This window comes from Crocodylus siamensis, chromosome 2, assembly GCF_052110815.1.
Source record: "Crocodylus siamensis isolate JL-2025a chromosome 2, ASM5211081v1, whole genome shotgun sequence".
Lineage (NCBI taxonomy): Eukaryota > Metazoa > Chordata > Crocodylia > Crocodylidae > Crocodylus > Crocodylus siamensis.
In genome coordinates, this window is record NC_143396.1 from 287,794,100 (window position 1) to 287,812,501 (window position 18,402).

The following is an 18,402-nucleotide window of genomic DNA, read 5'->3' on the forward strand; positions in this document are numbered from 1 at the left end:
GGATTTTCCTGCTGCGTATGTGCAAATTAAGAACACAACTTCTTGCAACATGGACACACCCCTAGATCTAGGTTAGTGAAGGCTACTCATAGTTACTGGGGGACCGAACAGTCTACCAGATGAGTTATGGGTGTTTTTCAGCAATAATCTTACCTTGGAAAACAAGGTACCAGTTTCCTTCCAAGTCAGGGGTCTTGCTACTAGTAGCACATTACTGTCAATAGACAAGATCATTTAAGCAGTTTTTAAAATTCTGGTTTAATGCAAGTGAACCAAGAGATAGGGCAAAACAGTACTGCAACCCCTTCTCCTCCTTCATCCCCACTGTGAATTACTGGGGAGGATTCAGATAAATAGACTTCAGCTCAAAAATACCCCTAATACTGCAGGGACTTTTAAATGTCAGTGTGGGGAAGAACTCTATACTTTAATTCATTTACACATGCTTTCCCCTCTGCCTTGAAACTGGGTTAGCTAGAAAGAGAACCAGGATCTTAGCTTTTCTGTTTTCACAAGATCACTGCAATTTCATTTTTTTTTTTTTAAACATATATATCTTGCAGTAAACACTCTTATCTGAAGCCCACTGTTATTCAGAATGAGGTCAGGTTTCCCAACATACATCATTCACAGCTAGAATTCAACCATATTATGCTCATGTCCTTGATTCTCTCTGTACAGCTAGTTTCACAGCACACCTCAGTACCTTGTGAAGGTGATCGGAGTGCTCACGTTTGGTTTGTTGTTTGTTTGTATTAGGTCCTGTGAAAAAGGGCAAAGAACAGAACACAGAGCGTAGTTTTTTCCTCCGAATGAAGTGCACACTGACTAGCAGGGGAAGGACGGTGAATATAAAATCTGCAACATGGAAGGTAACTAATATGGGGTATATAGAAGACAATATTGATGCAACTAGAGAGTTTACTTTTCAGATCTCTAAGTACAAAAGCCCATATTTAGTAAAAAATCAACTTGAGTCACAATATTCCTTGTCAGCTTTGTGAAACTTGCACCTTCTTTTTTGTGACAAAGGAACAAATTCTTCCATTCAGTGATGCACCTGAATGTGCTGAGCTTTGGTTTTTCAATACATTGCAGATGCATTTGAATTTTTAATACCTTTTTAAAATTAAACAACAGTTGTTGAGAGCCTTTTGAACAGCGTAATCTTTCAGTTTAAGTCAGGAGTCAGATCATTAAAAATTGTGTGTGAAATTTCCTGCTCTTGAATTAAATATTAAATCCTATTGATAACTGATCCTGAATGAGTTTGCATAGTGGAGGCACCATGATCAGTGATTCCATGAATCATAGAATCAATGAGTCGGAAGGGACCTAGACAGATCATCTAGTCCAACCTTCCCTGCCATGGGCAGGAAGGAGCACTGGGAGTGGGAGGGGTCATAAGACCCCAGCCAGGTGCCTATCCAGTCTCCTTTTGAAGATTTCCAGGGACGGTGAGAGCACCACTTCTCTGGGAAGCTTATTCCAGGCTCTGGCCACCCTTACAGTGAAAAAGGAGAGGAGTCAGCATCATTGTTCCTCTAAAAGTGCCAGTTATTCCATAGAGCCTAACAAGAATAAAAGATTGTCTCTTAAAATGGATGCATCCTGTTCTCCAGATAAAATATTAATGCTTTTAATATATTAAATGGATGCACTCTGTAAAAACAAAAACAAACAAAGGCAGCTGTGGCTTTCAGATCATTAGTCATAGGTGATCAAAAATGCTTTCCTTGCTTCTCCAAACATTTCTGAGTTATAGGAAGGAAAAGAGTAGGTGTCAAGGTTTTTTCTTTGAAGAATGTTTGGGATACACTTAATCTCTGTCCTTCCATCCTTGTCTTCACCCAGAATGAAAAATACATATTACTGCATTATTAGTAGACACTATCTGCTGATGCAAAATGCCATATATGAGTTGTTACACTTGCTTATTGGTTATGAAGGCAGCTTTCAGAAAAGAACAAATTAATTCACTGGCACTAAAAAGGGGGAAAAAAAAAATCGGTCACCAGCTTAACTTGATATTTTTTTTAACAATTGGGTAATGCAGCAACGCTTGAATGCAGCTGCTGCATTTTAGCTGCTGACTCCAATTCCTCGGGTAGGAGATAGGATGCCATTGCCCAGCAAGATGCTCTTATGAAACAAAAAGTAGTAAAATGCTGGTCTGCCTCTTCTAATAGGAAGAAACCCTAACTTTAAAAGTGTGTTTTGTCTGTAGGTACTGCATTGCACAGGGCATATTCGTGTGTATGACACATGCAACAATCAGACTCACTGTGGGTATAAAAAGCCTCCTATGACATGCTTGGTGCTGATCTGCGAACCTATTCCACATCCATCAAATATTGAGGTTCCCTTGGACAGCAAGACATTCCTCAGTCGTCACAGTCTTGATATGAAGTTTTCCTATTGTGATGAAAGGTAACACTGAACCTAAGTCCTGAGAAGCATGCATGTGTTGGTGTGTTCAGCATAGTTTTGCTAATGCCCGTTTTACATTTCTCATAGATAGATTTATTTGTTTTCACCTAGCTATAAAATGGAGTTCCCAATATATATTATTTAAAAAGGTAGGGCTGTTTTGTTTGTTTTTTAACTCACAAACCTTAATTAAGGGAACGATCCTTTATGGACTCTGCTCTTAAACAATTTAACCAGTTGTTAATTTAAATAGTAATGATAAAAATACTTAAGTTGGAAGACACTCTCTGTGGTGGTGAAAAAGAATAGTTTGTTAGTTTGTGATTGGTAGGAGCCAAAAAACGTGAAACACTTTTGACTGAGTCTTTAATTGTGCCTCTTCCCCCCCATCCCCAAATCTTAGCATTCTTCATCTGGAAGGACCTATAATAATTTTATTTATCAAAATACAGCCACCTTTTAAGATGTCACGTACCTGCTATTTTTAATTTTAGTTGAATCAACCCTTCTTGCATGTGCACTTGATTTACAGCAGATCTAAATGTGCTTAATCAACATTTTATCACTGAAAATTAGGTTTGTTAAATTTAAAATCTGGAAGTAAAGTAACTTGTTTTAAATCCAATCCTATGTCCTAAATTGCTTTGTACTGCCTCTTATTGATAAGTTTTGATACATCTCTAATAGAGAACGTTGCAGTAGATGTAGTCTTTCTGGACTTTCGGAAGGCCTTCAACACTGTCTCTCACCCCGTTCTCATTAAAAAACTGGGGGACTGTGGTGTCGATACCCACACAGTCAGATAGGTTGCCAATTGGCTGGAGGGCCGCACCCAGAGAGTGGTGGTGGACAGGTCATTTTCGACCTGGAGGGATGTGGGCAGGGGGGTCCCCCAGGGCGCGGTCCTCAGGCCCGCACTGTTCAACATCTTCATCAGTGACTTGGACAGGGGGTGAAAAGAATCTTGTTAATATTTGCAGATGACACTAAGATGTGGGGGGACGTGGGCACGCTAGAAGGGAGAGACAGGCTGCAATTGGATCTGGACAGGTTACAGAGGTGGGCCGATGAGAATAAGATGGGATTCAATACCGACAAATGCAGGGTACTGCACCTAGGGAGAAAGAACCAGCACCATACCTACAGGCTGGGGAACTCCCTTCTCGTCAGGGCAGAGTCAGAAAAGGATCTTGGAGTCATCATTGATGCCAAGATGAACATGGGCTGGCAGTGTGGGGACGCGGTCAGGAAGGCCAACCGCACCTTGTCCTGCATCCACAGATGCATCTTGAGCAGGTCCAGAGAGGTGATCCTCCCCCTCTATGCGGCACTGGTCAGGCCGCAGCGGGAGTCCTGCGTCCAGTTCTGGGCACCGCATTTCAGGAGGGATGTGGACAGCACAGAGAGGGCCCAGAGGAGGCCACCCACATGGTTGGGGGACAGCAGGGCAGGTCCTACAAGGAGTGGCTGCGAGACCTGAACCTGTTCAGCCTCCACAAGAGAAGGCTGAGAGGGGATCTGGTGGCTGTCTATAAACTGGCCAAGGGAGCCCAGCAGGCAATGGGAGAGTCCCTGTTCCCCTGAGCACTACTGGGAGTAACAAGGAATAACGGCCACAAGTTGACGGAGAGTAGATTCAGGCTAGACATCAGGAGGCACTACTTCACAGTCAGGGCAGCTAAGATCTGGAACCAACTTCCAAAGGAAGTGATGCTTGCTCCTACCCTGGGGGGTCTTTAAAAGGAGGCTAGATAGACACCTACCCAAGGTCATTTGACCCCAGCATTCTTTCCTGCCCATAGCAGGAGGTCAGACTTGATGATCTGCTCAGGTCCCTTCCTGCCCTACCAACTATGAAACTATGACTAGCTACAATTAACTAATGAGCTAGTTTGTAATTTAGGCAGTTGCTTCATCATCAGTTTGCTATTAAATTGAAATTACTATTGCATATTAATGACAGTTTTTTTTCTCAGAACTGGTCTGTATACAAAAACTGTGTTGTTCTAACTAGGTTGAAGCAGCACAGTTTCTGTGCACAGACCAAGCATCTATAAATAGGCAATTAAACAGAGTCAAGCTCTTGTTTTACATTGACCTCTAGTGGTTAAAGGAAATACAACATTTATTTTAAAATTATTTGTTGATGCTCTAAATGTATATTGGAATTTTTGTAAAATTCTGATTCCTGCCTCTCTTTTATTTGAATTTAAAACTGCTGGCATATTTAATCTCTTACTTATTTCATTTAAATTACTTTGTTACCTTATCTAGCAGCCCAAATTTAAACAAAAAAATCCAGAGAATTTAGATCAGAACTAAGTAATGAGAAATGAAGGAATATGAATATTCCAGATAGCAGTAAAACAGAGTGCTTGTAAACACTTTGGGTTAGGACTTGAAAGTGTTCCGTCTTTGAGCTGGGCAAACAACAGAACAGATGAGATGCCTTAACTTACCTTTGTGCAAAAGGGAAACTATGATAAGCACACCACTGTTTCTGTTAATGTATTCTGGTTTGGAACAGTATCCCTAGAGCCACAAATATCTAAATTAATTCTGTTCAACATATTATTCCAAACTAATTCATATCTGCTTTCACTTAACTTTTTTTTTCCCCCATTTAAAGAATTACAGAGCTGATGGGATATGAGCCAGAAGAACTATTGGGTCGCTCCGTCTATGAATACTATCATGCCCTGGATTCTGATCATCTGACCAAAACGCACCACGATAGTAAGTGGAAAAACACACCTGGATTTCTAACTTAAGTATCTGAAGAGAAGGCGGGAGAGCCATAGAAAGAAAATGTTTAATTTGCAAATACAAATTCAAAGTAATTGTTTCATATTTTTCCTTTGAAAGCATATTTGTTGTTAAAGTTGGCTTTCTTTTTTCATTTTAGTGTTCACAAAGGGGCAGGTGACCACAGGGCAGTACAGAATGCTTGCTAAACAAGGTGGATATGTTTGGGTTGAAACTCAAGCAACTGTTATCTACAACACTAAGAACTCACAACCACAGTGCATTGTGTGTGTAAACTACGTATTGAGGTAAGCTGTAGATAGTTGAAGACTTTGACTGAAACAGACTCTAATACACTGCCACTTTACACCAGTTGGAGGGAATTGGCCTCATCCATTCTGGTATTTTTCTCACCTTTCAATGTCAAACTTTTGCTTACAAAATTGGCTATTGCAAGGTTAGGGAACAACAAAAAAGCACAGTGACTTTTTAATACATATCTAAGATTCCCATTAATGCTGGGAAAATAGGCAAATGAAGGCTAGATTATGGCCAGGCTTTTGTGTACCACAGTAACAGAAGTGTCCAAAAGCTGAGATGTCCAGATTCTTTTTGTTCAGAGTTCAAAGCATAATTTCCTCTGTTAGTGGTGGCTTGCTTGTTGTCACAGAACATCAGTGCTTAAAACATAACCTGTCTTTTAGATTCTTTTATCAGGGTAATTTATTTATTTCAGTTATTTAATACGTTTCTTTAGACTCAGGGTAACTTGTTTATACACTTTTGTTTTTTTAATTAATTAACGTTCAAGTTTTCAAGAAGGTGTTGTAAGAACGCTAAATTGTAGACAATACTAACAACTTGTTCCACTAAATGGTATATTAATCTGTAATGACTACTGCTAGAATACATAACATTTATAAAGATCCCCAGCTTTATATGTTTTATAATTCTTCTCTTTAATTATTTACACCTGCTTATAAAGCACAGCTGTCTGCTTACTTAAAATTATCTTTTTATACTGTCACAGTTGGGAAGTTTACGTTTTAGGGGAGGAATGGGCAATAAGGGTGACTTTTACAACTCCTAGTTTTATGAAAATGTGAAACACAAATTAAAATATTGATCAGACAGAATGGTTTCTGTATCCGCCATAAGGAGTTAGGTGGTTTTTAAAGGTAGTCTTCCTTTTTGTCTTTGACAGTGGTATTGTCCAGAAGGACTTGATTTTCTCCCTTGGACAAACTGAATGCATGTTGAAACCAGTGGAGTGCCCTGACACAAAAACGACCAAAATATTCAACAAGACTGACGTGGAAAATAACAACAGTCTCTTTGAAAAACTCAAACAGGAACCAGATGGTTTAACGCTGTTGGCACCAGCTGCTGGAGATACAATTATCTCACTAGATTTCAGCAGTAATGGTGGGTCTGTGTTTAATTTGGAGAACCTGCCAATTAGTAATGTCAGTTTATGTTTAAAGTATATATGTGGAAAAACTAACTTCCCAGTATTACTTTGTCAAGGAGTGGGGCCTAGGAGCGGCCGTGATTCCTCTAGCACCCCCTACCGTGTCAAGTAGGCAATCCAGCACCCTCTTTTCTCGCCCGCCACGTCTTGTTGGTATATAAAGGTTTCTATGGGAGGCTGCCTTTGATCCCCTTGTACACGGTGTTATGCTGAAACTATCCCCCATTCTGTATGGAGTGACCCAGTGCACCCCAGCCTTATAGGCTATGCGTGCCTCCTACCTCCCCTTTAGCACGCCCCAAGCCTCGCAGCTCTTCCAGACGTTATCAGGTCCTTTTCCTTTCTGCGCCCTGCCTAGCGCCCTTGGGCTTCTCACGCCCTTGGCGCCTCTTCTCTGGCACCCCTGGGCTTGTCATGCAACCGGCGCCCCTCTATTCGTTAGCCCTCTCGGGCTTACTGACAGTACTCTTCCCAGTTGGGCTCAGGCAGCCTGAGCCTTACCTGGCCCCTTTGACCCTTCGGGGTCCCCACCACTGGGGAGCCCCTCTGGGATCCTTCTCAGTCCGTGCCCCTCCTGGGGTTTCTGTCAATAGTATATGCCCACTCCTGGGGCTTCGCTCAATACTTGCCCTCACCGGGGTTTCTCTCTGTACACGCCCTCTCGTGGGGCTTCCCTCAAGTATGCGCCTGCTCCTGGGGCTTCTCTCTGCCCTCCCCGGGCTCTCTGTAATCACGGACTCACCCTCTCCAGGCTCGTCTCTCTAGTAGCACCCACCCTGGGCTTCTCTTCGTGTGGCTCGCCCCTTGGAGCCGAACACGAGCCCCTGCGGGCTTCTCACTGGTGCTCCTTGCCAGTGGGGCCCAGGTGGCCTCAGCCATGCCTGGCCCCAAAATCCTCTTTGCCTTTCTCAGGGCTGGGGTCTTGCACCCCAACTACGGTGCCCTCCCCAGGGCTGGGGTAGTACACCCCGCAATGCAGCACCACACTCCGGCCCTGGGAGCACCCCCACTCTACTGGGGCACTCCTAAACGAGGCCTTCTCCGTCCCCTTATAGCCTCACCCGGTCCTCCGGCGTAACCGTAACGAAACAGAACCGTAAGCCAAATGGCTGTAACACAACAACAAGCCTCCTGGCTATAACATGGGATCTGAGCTCACTTGGCTGTCTAGCAATGGCCTCCCCGGCAGGGTTCTCTCCACCCTCACCATGCTGTGGCCGCTTGGGTGGTCGGGCTGCAACAATCGGCTCGGCTCTGCTTGGCTCTACTGCAGCGCTCCCGCGCCTCAGGCTGCCAGAAGGGACCTGCTAACCAGGCTCCAGCCTGGGCTGTTTATAAAGGCCAGGCCCGGCCCCTTTCTGCTCACGTGACCAGCCTAGTTGCCCTGGCAGCTAACACCTGTGCTGTCTTCAGGAGTTTCAGCTACCCTCATTCCTTCATAGGAACAGGGCACCTGCGTGACCCTGTGACACTTTCCTTAATCAAATGATTTCAGCTCATGTTGTTTAAAGAGGTCCATAGACACACTCAGTATCTTTACTTAGGTTGATGGTTTCTTTTAATTTTTATAGAGTCTGATGAGCAACAATGTGATGAAGTTCCTTTGTATAATGATGTAATGCTCCCCTCATCCAGTGAGAAATTGCAGAGTATAAATTTGGCAATGTCCCCACTACCTGCTTCTGAAACTCCAAAGCCACTTCGTAGCAATGCTGACCCTGCACTCAATAGAGAAGTTGTGTCAAAGCTGGAGCCAAACACGGAACCACTAGAACTCTCATTTACCATCCCTCAGATGCAAGAAACGCCTGACAGTCCCAGTGATGCGAGTACCAGCCAAAGTTCACCTGAGGTCAGTCATGACTGTTCCTAAATCACATTAAAATATGGCAGACTTCTTTATAAAGACCTCTGATCAGTGTGGAGTGAATTGTGAATATGAATGTAGTAGAACCCTCGTCCTTTGTATCCGAGTGGTTTGCAACTCTTAATTTCACCTGTTTTCTTATGGCTTTTAAGTCCAAGGGCACTGCTTTTCCACGTATCTGGAGCTCATCAGTGGTCCAGTGCAGCTGAGCAAAGCAGCCCAAACCCTTCGACATAAAAAACCCACAGCAAACAGCTGGAACATCTCAGTGGTCCCCCACACACAGCTGTTTCCTGTGACCCTAAATAACCCTTGCTGCTTCACAAACCTGCATCTTTGCACAGAGGGAAGGAACATAACTGCCAAATGCCTGGGTTCTGTACATTCAGATTCACATCTGGATTGCATTTATAGAGTGTGGGCACATAATTGTAAATGTTACTTTCGGTATGACCTAAAAACATGAAAGATCAGCTTAAAAATGTTATTTTTGTTTCTGAAAGCTGAATTGTGCATATGAATTACTGCCACACCAATGGCTGGTCCCACCCAGACTGTGCCGCTCTATAGTGTATGATGGGGAAAATTTGGGCATATTTGGATAAACAGAAATACTTTTTAGTCTGCTGAGTTTTCACTTTTGCAATTATAGTTTGGATTAGTGTTGTTTTCCAATGTAGTATTGTTGAAACAGCTAAACTGAAAATGGAATTAAATTGTTTTTACAGCCCAGTAGTCCAAATGGCTATTGCTTTGATGTGGATAATGAGATGGCTAATGAATTTAAACTGGAATTAGTGGAAAAATTCTTCGCGATAGACACAGAAGCGAAAAATCCATTCTCTACTCAGGTATGTACATTAAGTTACAGTTACAAGTAAGCTAAAATACTCTGTTCTTGGCTAGAATCAGTTCCTTGACTATTTAAAATCAATGTGTTAAATTGAGAGTAGTTTAGCAAAGACAAAGCAGTAATGTTTGGAAAAAAGTTTTCATAGCTGAAAAGAAATGGGGATTACAGAACATTGGTCCAGAAGCATGATAAGAGGGAGAGCACTGATGGCACTGAAAGTATTGTGGCGTGTCATTCTAATGCATTAGGAATTGTATTTACCTATTCTTCTTTTAGGAAACGGATTTAGACTTGGAAATGTTAGCTCCATACATCCCAATGGATGACGACTTCCAGTTACGCTCCTTCGATCAGCTTTCTCCACTGGAGAGTGCGTCTGCTGGCTTACAGAATACAGCCACCATCACCATATTTCAGCAAACTCAGACCCCAGCTATTACTCCTGACGAAATCAAGCCCGTGTCGACAGAACGTGTGGATGACACGAAGACGCTAATTGTTTCGTCTCCGGTCCACATAAAAAGTGAAACCAGCAGTGCGCCAGCGTCACCGTATGGTGGGACTCGAAGCCGGACTGCCTCTCCAATCAGAGCAGGGAAGGGGACGTTAGACCCGACAGAGAAACTGTGTCCTGGAATGCCCAGTTTGTTAACAGTTACTTTAAGTAAAAGGTATTTTGGACATTAAGGCTAAACTCTGTTTTTCGTGGATCTTGAGGAATTTGGGTCTTTGTAGCGTTTTGACAGATGTTATGCAGTAGAGCTTTTTTGCAGGCATCTTTTTAAAGCAGAAATTCAGATGCATTACTTTGAAGAAGGCTGACTTCAGGCTTAGTGCCCCTAAGCAGCAAACTGAAAATGAATTTTCCAAATGCTTGTTTATAATTTTTACCGGCAACAAGGTATATTTAGGAAGTTAGTAGTTCAGCCGTTCTTGTTCATAACTATGCTGCTCCTCTAGATACCTCACTAGAAGTTCACGTGCAAGTACACAGTAGGCCAGTGGTTCCAAACTGGAGTGCTGTGAGAACATGCCTGGGGTGCTGTGTTGCCGGCACTGTCTGCCATGGGGTGAAATTGCCCTGCCCACCTCAGTTTCAAGAGGTGCGTCAGAGCTGAACAAGAAGCAGCAGCAGCAGAAAGGCACGCAGCTAGCAATGCATTATGCAGACAGGCGATCCGTTTCTGCTGCAGCACTGCCCAGATCAGCTTCCTGAAAAAGGAAGTGAGTGCATGGGGAGTTCTCCCTGGTGGCAGTAGCATTCATCTCTGGGCTGCTGCTGCTGTGGAGCGAAACTGCTCCACGTGTCCCTGTTTTCAGGAGGCACATTGTAGTCTAACTGGGAAGCAGCTGCAGCAGAAACAGCACACCTGTCTGCACAAAGTGATGCAAGCCTCGTGCCTTTCTGCTGCAGTTGCTTCTCAGTTCAACATGCTGCCTGAAAACAAGCGCATGGAGCGGTTCCATCTGCTCTGTGCGCCTTTGTTTCCAGGAGATACTGTGCAAGGTCGGCCCAGGAAGGACTGCAGCAAAAGCACATGCTCCTGCCATAGCCATTTTCCCAATCCGCCTCTGCAGGAGGAGAGTGGTGCAGAGCCACTTGGCTGTGGCAGCAGTGTCCATGGAGTGAATATAATTATAACAATCTAATTAGCTACTACCATATTATTAATAGGATTACGATTAAAATATGCATAATATATTTATATTGGATTTTGAAATATGGTGCTGCTAAGTTTGGAAAAGTTTTGGAGAAGTGCATTGTCTTCGTCTAAAAAGGTTAAGAACCACCATGATAGGTCATTACGAGAGAAGCTAAATCTGAGCCCTACAGCCTTTCTTGCTCTGTTCATAATATAATACAGAGACTGTACTTGTCCTGCAATGAGATATTTAAACTTAAATAAGTCTGGCATAAAATAAGTAGCAGATATGCTGGAGAGTTGGGCTAGGATTCAGTGACCTAGACAAATTGGAGGACTGGGCCAGATGAGTGTGGCTGTACGTATGTGGTGCCACAGACCTGGCTGCAGCGCCACACATGCAGGCATTCCCCATGCTGCTGCTTTGCAGTGTTGGGGGGTTTTGAAATCCCAGGGTCAAAAAAACCCACACCAAAAAATAGTAGGGCAACACATGTCAGCACCATGCAAAACCAGAGCCTGGCTGGCCAGAGCCACATTCTGGCTGCTGGCCAGGCTTCCTGCTGCAGGAGTGCCATGGTTGCAGTTCCCAGAGGCCCCCAGAACCCCAGGTAAGGCTGCTGAGACCAGCACAGTTGCTGGCCTCAGCCTTCTCTACCCCACTCAGGGTAACCTGTGGCACGCCAGAGCATGTGTGGCACAGGAGTTCCCCAGGGACAAGCAGCAGTGGCACAAGGTGTGATGCTGCTGCCTATCCTGAGGAAATGCATTCCTGATTGTCTGGACACACCCACGAGGTTCAACAAGGACAAATACAAAGTCCTGCATTTAAGGTGGAGCAATCCCATGCACCGCTACAGGCTTGGGACCAATTGGCTAAGCGGCAGCTCTGCAAAAAAGGACCTGGGGGTTACAGTAGACAATAAGCTAGGGATGAGTCAATGGTGTGCCTTTGTTGCCAAGAAGGCAAATGGCATTCTGGGCTGCATTGGTAGGAGCGTTGCCAGCAGATCGAAGGAAGTGATTATTCCCCTCTATTTAGCACTGGTGAGGCCACATCTGGAGTCCTGTGTCCAGTTTTTGCCCCCCCCCCCGAAAAGATGTCAACAGGTTGGAGAGAGTTGAGCGGAGGGCAATGAAAATGGTGTGAGGGCTGGGATACATGGCTGATGATGAGGACAGGCTGAAGGAACTGGGCCTGGAGAAGAGAAGACTGAGAGGGGATTTAACAGCAGCCTTTGACTACCTACGGGTGGGGTCCAAAGTGGACAGGGCTGGACTGTTCTCAGTGAGGGCAAATGACAGAACAAGGAGCAATGGGCTCAAGTTGCAGCAGGGGAAGTTAAAGTCAGATATTAGGAAAAACTCTCAGTAGGAGGGTGGTGAAGCTCTGGAACGGGTTACCCAGAGAGGTGGTGCAATCTCCATCCTTGGAGGTTTTTAAGACTCAGTCTTGAAAAAGTCTTGGCTGTGGGCTGATCTAGTTGGGGCTGTTCCTGCTTTGAGCAGGGGGTTGGACTAAATGTGACCTCCTGAGGTCCCTTCCAGCCCTCATTTTCTGTGATTCAGAAATGCAGATTATGGTCGTCTATAGGAAATTTGTTGACATGGTGATAACAAATCATTGTCAATCTGTATGATAGAAACCAGCTTTTTGTCTACACATGAACTTCCAAAATCAATGTTCTGATACCTTTCCTGAGGAATAATAGATCACCAAAGCTTTTTTCCCTTTTTTCTGGAGAGAGAAGCTTTCAGAAGGACAACCATCTCTGTGTTGCTTAGGTTCAGACTTCTGACATATCAGATTCCCAGCTGGCCTTCTCTCTAACCATGGGCAAACCTCAATAACGGGTCCCCCACCAAGAAAGCTAGCACCGTGATACATTAACAGTTCTCTGGCCTATTTTACAAAGTCTTTACAAAAAGGCATAGTCTGAGGATAGTAGAAACTTCTTAACAGACTGGATCATTTTTTTTCCAGGTCTACGGCAGTGGATGAGGAGCTGAGCCCAAAAATGCTAGCTTTGCATAATGCTCAAAGAAAACGAAAAATGGAACATGACGGTTCTCTCTTTCAAGCAGTTGGAATTGTGAGTTTTGTTGTTTTTACCGTTTATTATCATCATTATAATCCTAAAACTTTTGATGTAAACCAGTGATGCTGGCCCAGAACTCAGGCAGTCACAAAAGCTTTGTTCCTTACTGTGTACTGCCATATTGCACCCAAAACTAGCAACATTACAGCAAATGTAACTTTTAAACCTCCTGACTATGGAGCCATTCATTTCAGCACACAGATGATGTGTTTTTCTTACCCAAGAACTTCACCAAAATGAAAAATGGCCCACCTTAATTTAAGTCTCTTGTGTCCACAACATTCCACCACCTTCTTGCTCAATACACACCACAGATGAGATAAAACTTGTAGATTCAGACAACACAGCCAACACTCTTGTCAGCTGTGACTGTAAGTGGCTGGCCTTCCCTTTGTCTCTCTTGTCTGCTTAAGTAGTGCTCTGTTCTTTACCTGTGAGTAATAACCCCCAGAGCTCTAATTTGTCCCAGATTCATAGAAGTTGGGTCAAAAAGGACCTTGTAGATCTTCAAGTCTGACCCCCCACCGCCCAGACAGAAAACTGGGCTCAAATGATCCCAGCTAGGTAGGCATCAAGACCCCCAGGGTAGGAGCCAGCACCCACTTCCTTTGGAAGTTGGTTCCAGATCCTAGCCCTGGTCTGCCCTGTTGTCCCCAGATCATGCAGGTGGCCTTCCTCTGGACCCTCTCAATGTTGGGCCCCAAGTCATCTCAGCTGGGACTTGAACCCAGATCTCCCACCTCGCAGGCAGGAATATAGCCACCACTGGCTTCTCTTTTATCAACAAAGAAATTTTCTCTCTGATAGAAAGAAAGGTTCAAGAGTCCATAATGGCAGCAAGTACAGAAGAGCTGAGCTGAGTGGCAAAATAATAGACCAAAATTCACACCATCATTTCTTTGTAAATCAGTTTGCCTTTCTGAAAGGCAAGTAGCACATGAAAACCCAGAACACAAGTCATTCCACAGAAGAGGAGCAATACCACTCTTAATTTGCAGAGGGAGATGTCTCTTTGTTTTGATGCATTTTGCTACTGCTCTGACACTGGTAGTAACTAGGAAAAGGCAACGTACATGTATGCATATTTACACAAATCTTGGAACAGGTGGCTGGCTTTACAAAATCCTGTTTAGCAGGTTGTACTCTTTTTAAGTTCACTTAGAAATAAGTTCTTTGTAAACAGGGCCTTCACTCAATTGCGCTAAAACTTCCTTTGCCATGCATTGAATGCACTTAATTTTAATTTGTAGCAATGCTTAGTTATACCAGTCCTGATGGGTTGACAGTAAATTTAAGAGGAAGCCCTAGATTTGCAATAATAAAAATTACTCTACTTTTTATTTTAGGGGTCTTTATTCCAGCCGTCAGGTGATTGTGGACCAAACGCATCGCTTTCTTGGAAACGTGTAAAAGGCTGCAAATGTAACGGCCACAATGGAGTGGAGCAAAAGACAGTCATTCTGCTATCGACGGGTTGGTGTTTTGTGTGTTTCTGTGATGGGGAGAGGGCGCGAGACCTGAATCAAATTGAGCGTTAAAACTATCAGCAGGATGAATCTGCCTCCCCTGTAAACAACTTGGAGGAAATGATAAACACCACGGTTAATAATGTGCACTCATCTGTTCTCTTTTCCTCCCGTTTAGATATAGCAAGTAAGCTCCTAGGGCAGTCGATGGATGAGTGTGGACTACCACAACTTACAAGTTATGATTGCGAAGTAAATGCTCCCATACAAGGCAACAGAAACCTGCTACAAGGTGAAGAATTGCTCAGAGCTCTGGATCAAGTTAACTGAGCTTTCCGATACTTGTTCCTTTTTCTGGACACTGGTGAATCATCACTGAAAGCAGTCTATTTATATTTTCTATATCTGATTTTAGAAGCCTGGCTACAATACTGCACTAATTCAGTTAGTTCAGTTTTGATCCCCTTTCTACTTATTTTGACAGTCTTTTTAATATGTTCGTTATGTAATAACTCGGATTATAGTGCATTTTTATAATTCTTTGGTACACTTTAAGTCCATTACATTTAAAACACACTTGCAATAGCAGCTTTGAAATATGCACCGAATTTTTCAAAACATATTTATTTTTTTGGCTAGGGAGGTCGGCACCAAAATTTTAATATTATCAGTCAAATGTCAACACAGTAAGACAAGCAATGCTTCCATCCTACTCTTCGCAGGTATTTGGAAGATTTTTGTTCTTACTTATGTCCAAACAAATTTTTATTTTAATGATTTTTTATAAGAAACAACAATGCTTTGCAGCAGTGCATTGTAGCCACAATCGCACAATATATTTTCTTAAAAAAATACCAGCAGTTCCTCATGCAATATATTCTGCATTTATAAAACTAGTTTTTAAGGAGAAGAGTCTTTTTTGTTTGTTTGTTTTATTGCCTACGAAATCATGTTTAAACCTGGAGTATGTCATTGTTTTTAGTCGCGTTGTAATATAAACTGTTCTTAAATGCTGTATTATGCTTTCACTGAAATGAGTGCGATTAGTAAAAAGGAAGGGTTTTATCTGGAAAGGGCTAGCAGCATTTTATTTGGATTCATTCTCAATTTAGAGAGAGGGTTTGATGTTCCTAATGTAGTCACTTTGCCAGCTCAAAAAGAAATGCCCTACCTGTAGTTGTGGAAGTTTAATGCTAATATTGTGTATGATCTTTAAATCTAAATGTTCTGCTTACCCTGTGTGGTATAGGTGATATTTCAAGCAGATTGTAAAACATCATGCATTGTTAACAAAGTTGCCTAGTACATCATTGAGTTGCTCAGTATCTGATGTTTCGGTTTTATGCACCTTGTTGCGATTAACATCCGTATGTTTTCACGTAGATTTCAGTAACTGAATATACTTAGAAACCCTTTTATTTAGAGAGAGCTAGTTGTCACAAACATCTTATTTTCCTATATGTACTGTACAAAAAAATTCATCTGCTCATTCTTTTGCTCTTTGTGGTTGGATCTAACACTAACTGTATTGTTTTATTACATCAATAAACTATATGTGGACCAGGCCCCCCTCCAGGAGTGTGGTATCTACTGAGAAAGATGAAATCCTTAAGTTTTGTAATTATTTTTAAAGGGTGGCCCTTCTTAAGGAATATTCCTTTTCTAATTCTGTCAAGGTTACATGACGAAAAACTCTTTTTTTCCCTAATTCCTGCCTCAAAATCCATAAAGTCAGTCATTTACCTGAGCCTAAGTATTACTACAGTTTTCAAAACAATCCTGTGCAGTTCAGTGGCAATAGATTTTTTTTAAGTTTAAGCTTTTGAAACTTTTCCATCATCAAGCATCTTATCAGTTAGTAAACCTGAAAGTGGAAGGAAATGTTGTGTATTTGTGGTAATGATGGGGGATCTTTTTTTCCATTGCTGCCTTTGGCAGTTTACAGCTTGAAGGTGGATCGCCAGAAAAAATGTCAGGGTTGCCTTTGAAGATTGGGAACTTGGAAGTCAGAGGAGAAATCAAAAGATGATAGGGAAAAAAACACCCCCCTCCCCTTTCTCCTAGCATGTAATTAATGTATGAGTGGTGGAAAATGCAGCTGGCATGGGGAATTTGCTATCATCCTAAGTATATTCTTACTCTGTCCAACACTAGCTCTGGTGGCAAGATAATGGTTTTCATTTTGCTACATTAAAATGTCATATCACGAATACCAGTAGAGAATGACAGTACAGCTTCTGTCCTAAACATCAAGATATTTAAAATAGCAGTGCCTGACGCTGAAGTCTCCTGGCGCATTGTTGAACCTTCAGCCCCAAATTTAGGACTTCTGGTGGTCAAAGTTAGGGACTGAAAAAAGAAACTCATAGAAGCCCCTTAGCTAACCCGGAGGAAAATGCAGTGGTCCAGCGCGTAGGTATTTAAAATACCTTGCTTCAATGTCTGAGCAAAATGTTAAAAATGTTTCTTGAATGAACGTTTACTATACTTTAGGCATAATTTAATTCTTTCCTGGACTCTGCATTGTGGCAGTTGCAAAGTTTCAAAAGGATGTGAGCTAAGCACGTAGGCTCTTATGTCTCTGAAAATTAAGATTGAAGCCAAATTGAAAGGGTTGGGGAATTTAGGAACTCTTGATCACTTGGTCTTCAAGGATTAACCTGTTTTTTCTAAATTATTGTATGGTTAAAATGCTCGTTTAGGTGTCTTTTCTCAAACTGAGAAGTCAGTATTTTAACAAATAAATGGGAACCATCTCAGCAATTACTTCTTAAAGAATTCCTCTTGTTTATATATGAAGTAGTGACTTGGTGATGGGGTAACAGTGCGAGTTGAATATACTGAAGAAGAAAAGGATACCGTCCCTTGTTACCCAGAGCTAGATGACACATGTCTATAGACACTTAGGCCAAAATTGTAGGCTCTTGTTTTTGAAAGTCTGTTTCCCATAGCATCTTTTACTCCGTAGTTAGGCAAAGCTTTCAGATCCTCTGCTGAACATCCAGCAGCTCACACTGGGCTAATTTCAGGCACCAGTTTTGATAATCCTGGCCGTAGTGCTGAATCAGAAATTACAAATGCTTTTAATAATACGAAAATTAGAACGTGACCTTTAGTCATGCTCATCTGTGGAAAGTTACAGGCATAGCCTTTTAAAAAGAAGCGACCAAAATTGTATAAACTGTATTCTGCAAAGAAATTCAGCAGCAGAGGTTTACTACTCACTTATGCTGTCTTGACGTCCTTTTCCTGCATAGTTTTTCATGATTTCCTGTCATCCGTCTGTCACCGAGAAAGTGGCTTGAAGAGGCAGCTGCTGGCCTGGATGGACTAGATCAGCAGTTCTCGACCTTTTGCACCTTCTGTCCCACCAACCATTTTGTCCAAAAAACTTGGTTCCACCATGATAAAAACAACCCCCCCCCAAAATTATACCGTTCGAGATACTTGCTGAATCATGCATTTGAAGTGCAAACAACTGATTTTTCAATTGGGCAATGAGTTGAAGTCCCACCTGCATGACCTTCGAGGTTGAGAAACACCAGACTAGATGATCTCCGGAGGTCATCTGCAGCCCTACTTTCCTACGATTTGGGGACTGTGAATAGGTCTGCTGGAAAACTAAGCTCTCCCTTCTTATTTAGGAGGCTGATTTATCCAACAAGCAGCTGCAGCCGACCTGTCTGGCATTTGTAAAGCTGCTTTCTTCAAGCGTCATGCCAATGGCTACAGCTCCAAATACATGTGCCTAAAGAACCTCCTCAAAGACCAGGCTGTTGTCTGATATGAAGCATTTGTGTTGTATGCATCTCCTGCCCCTGCTCGATC

General features: G+C 42.7%; 1 protein-coding gene across 2 annotated transcripts in view; it reads left to right on the plus strand.

Annotated features, from left to right (window-relative positions):
- Positions 1 to 16,139, plus strand: part of HIF1A (hypoxia inducible factor 1 subunit alpha) — a 42,596-nt gene extending 26,457 nt beyond the window's left edge. For both annotated transcript variants that reach the window (XM_090034320.1, XM_090034321.1), the window contains 11 exons: positions 760 to 872; positions 2,228 to 2,430; positions 5,060 to 5,166; positions 5,336 to 5,483; positions 6,380 to 6,600; positions 8,218 to 8,498; positions 9,242 to 9,364; positions 9,643 to 10,037; positions 12,994 to 13,102; positions 14,455 to 14,581; positions 14,753 to 16,139. In XM_090034320.1, coding sequence (XP_089890446.1) covers positions 760 to 872; positions 2,228 to 2,430; positions 5,060 to 5,166; positions 5,336 to 5,483; positions 6,380 to 6,600; positions 8,218 to 8,498; positions 9,242 to 9,364; positions 9,643 to 10,037; positions 12,994 to 13,102; positions 14,455 to 14,581; positions 14,753 to 14,904 — 1,979 coding nt within the window. In that variant the 3' untranslated portion in view covers positions 14,905 to 16,139. The remainder of the gene's footprint in view (positions 1 to 759; positions 873 to 2,227; positions 2,431 to 5,059; positions 5,167 to 5,335; positions 5,484 to 6,379; positions 6,601 to 8,217; positions 8,499 to 9,241; positions 9,365 to 9,642; positions 10,038 to 12,993; positions 13,103 to 14,454; positions 14,582 to 14,752) is intronic.
- The last annotated feature ends 2,263 nt before the right edge of the window (positions 16,140 to 18,402 follow it).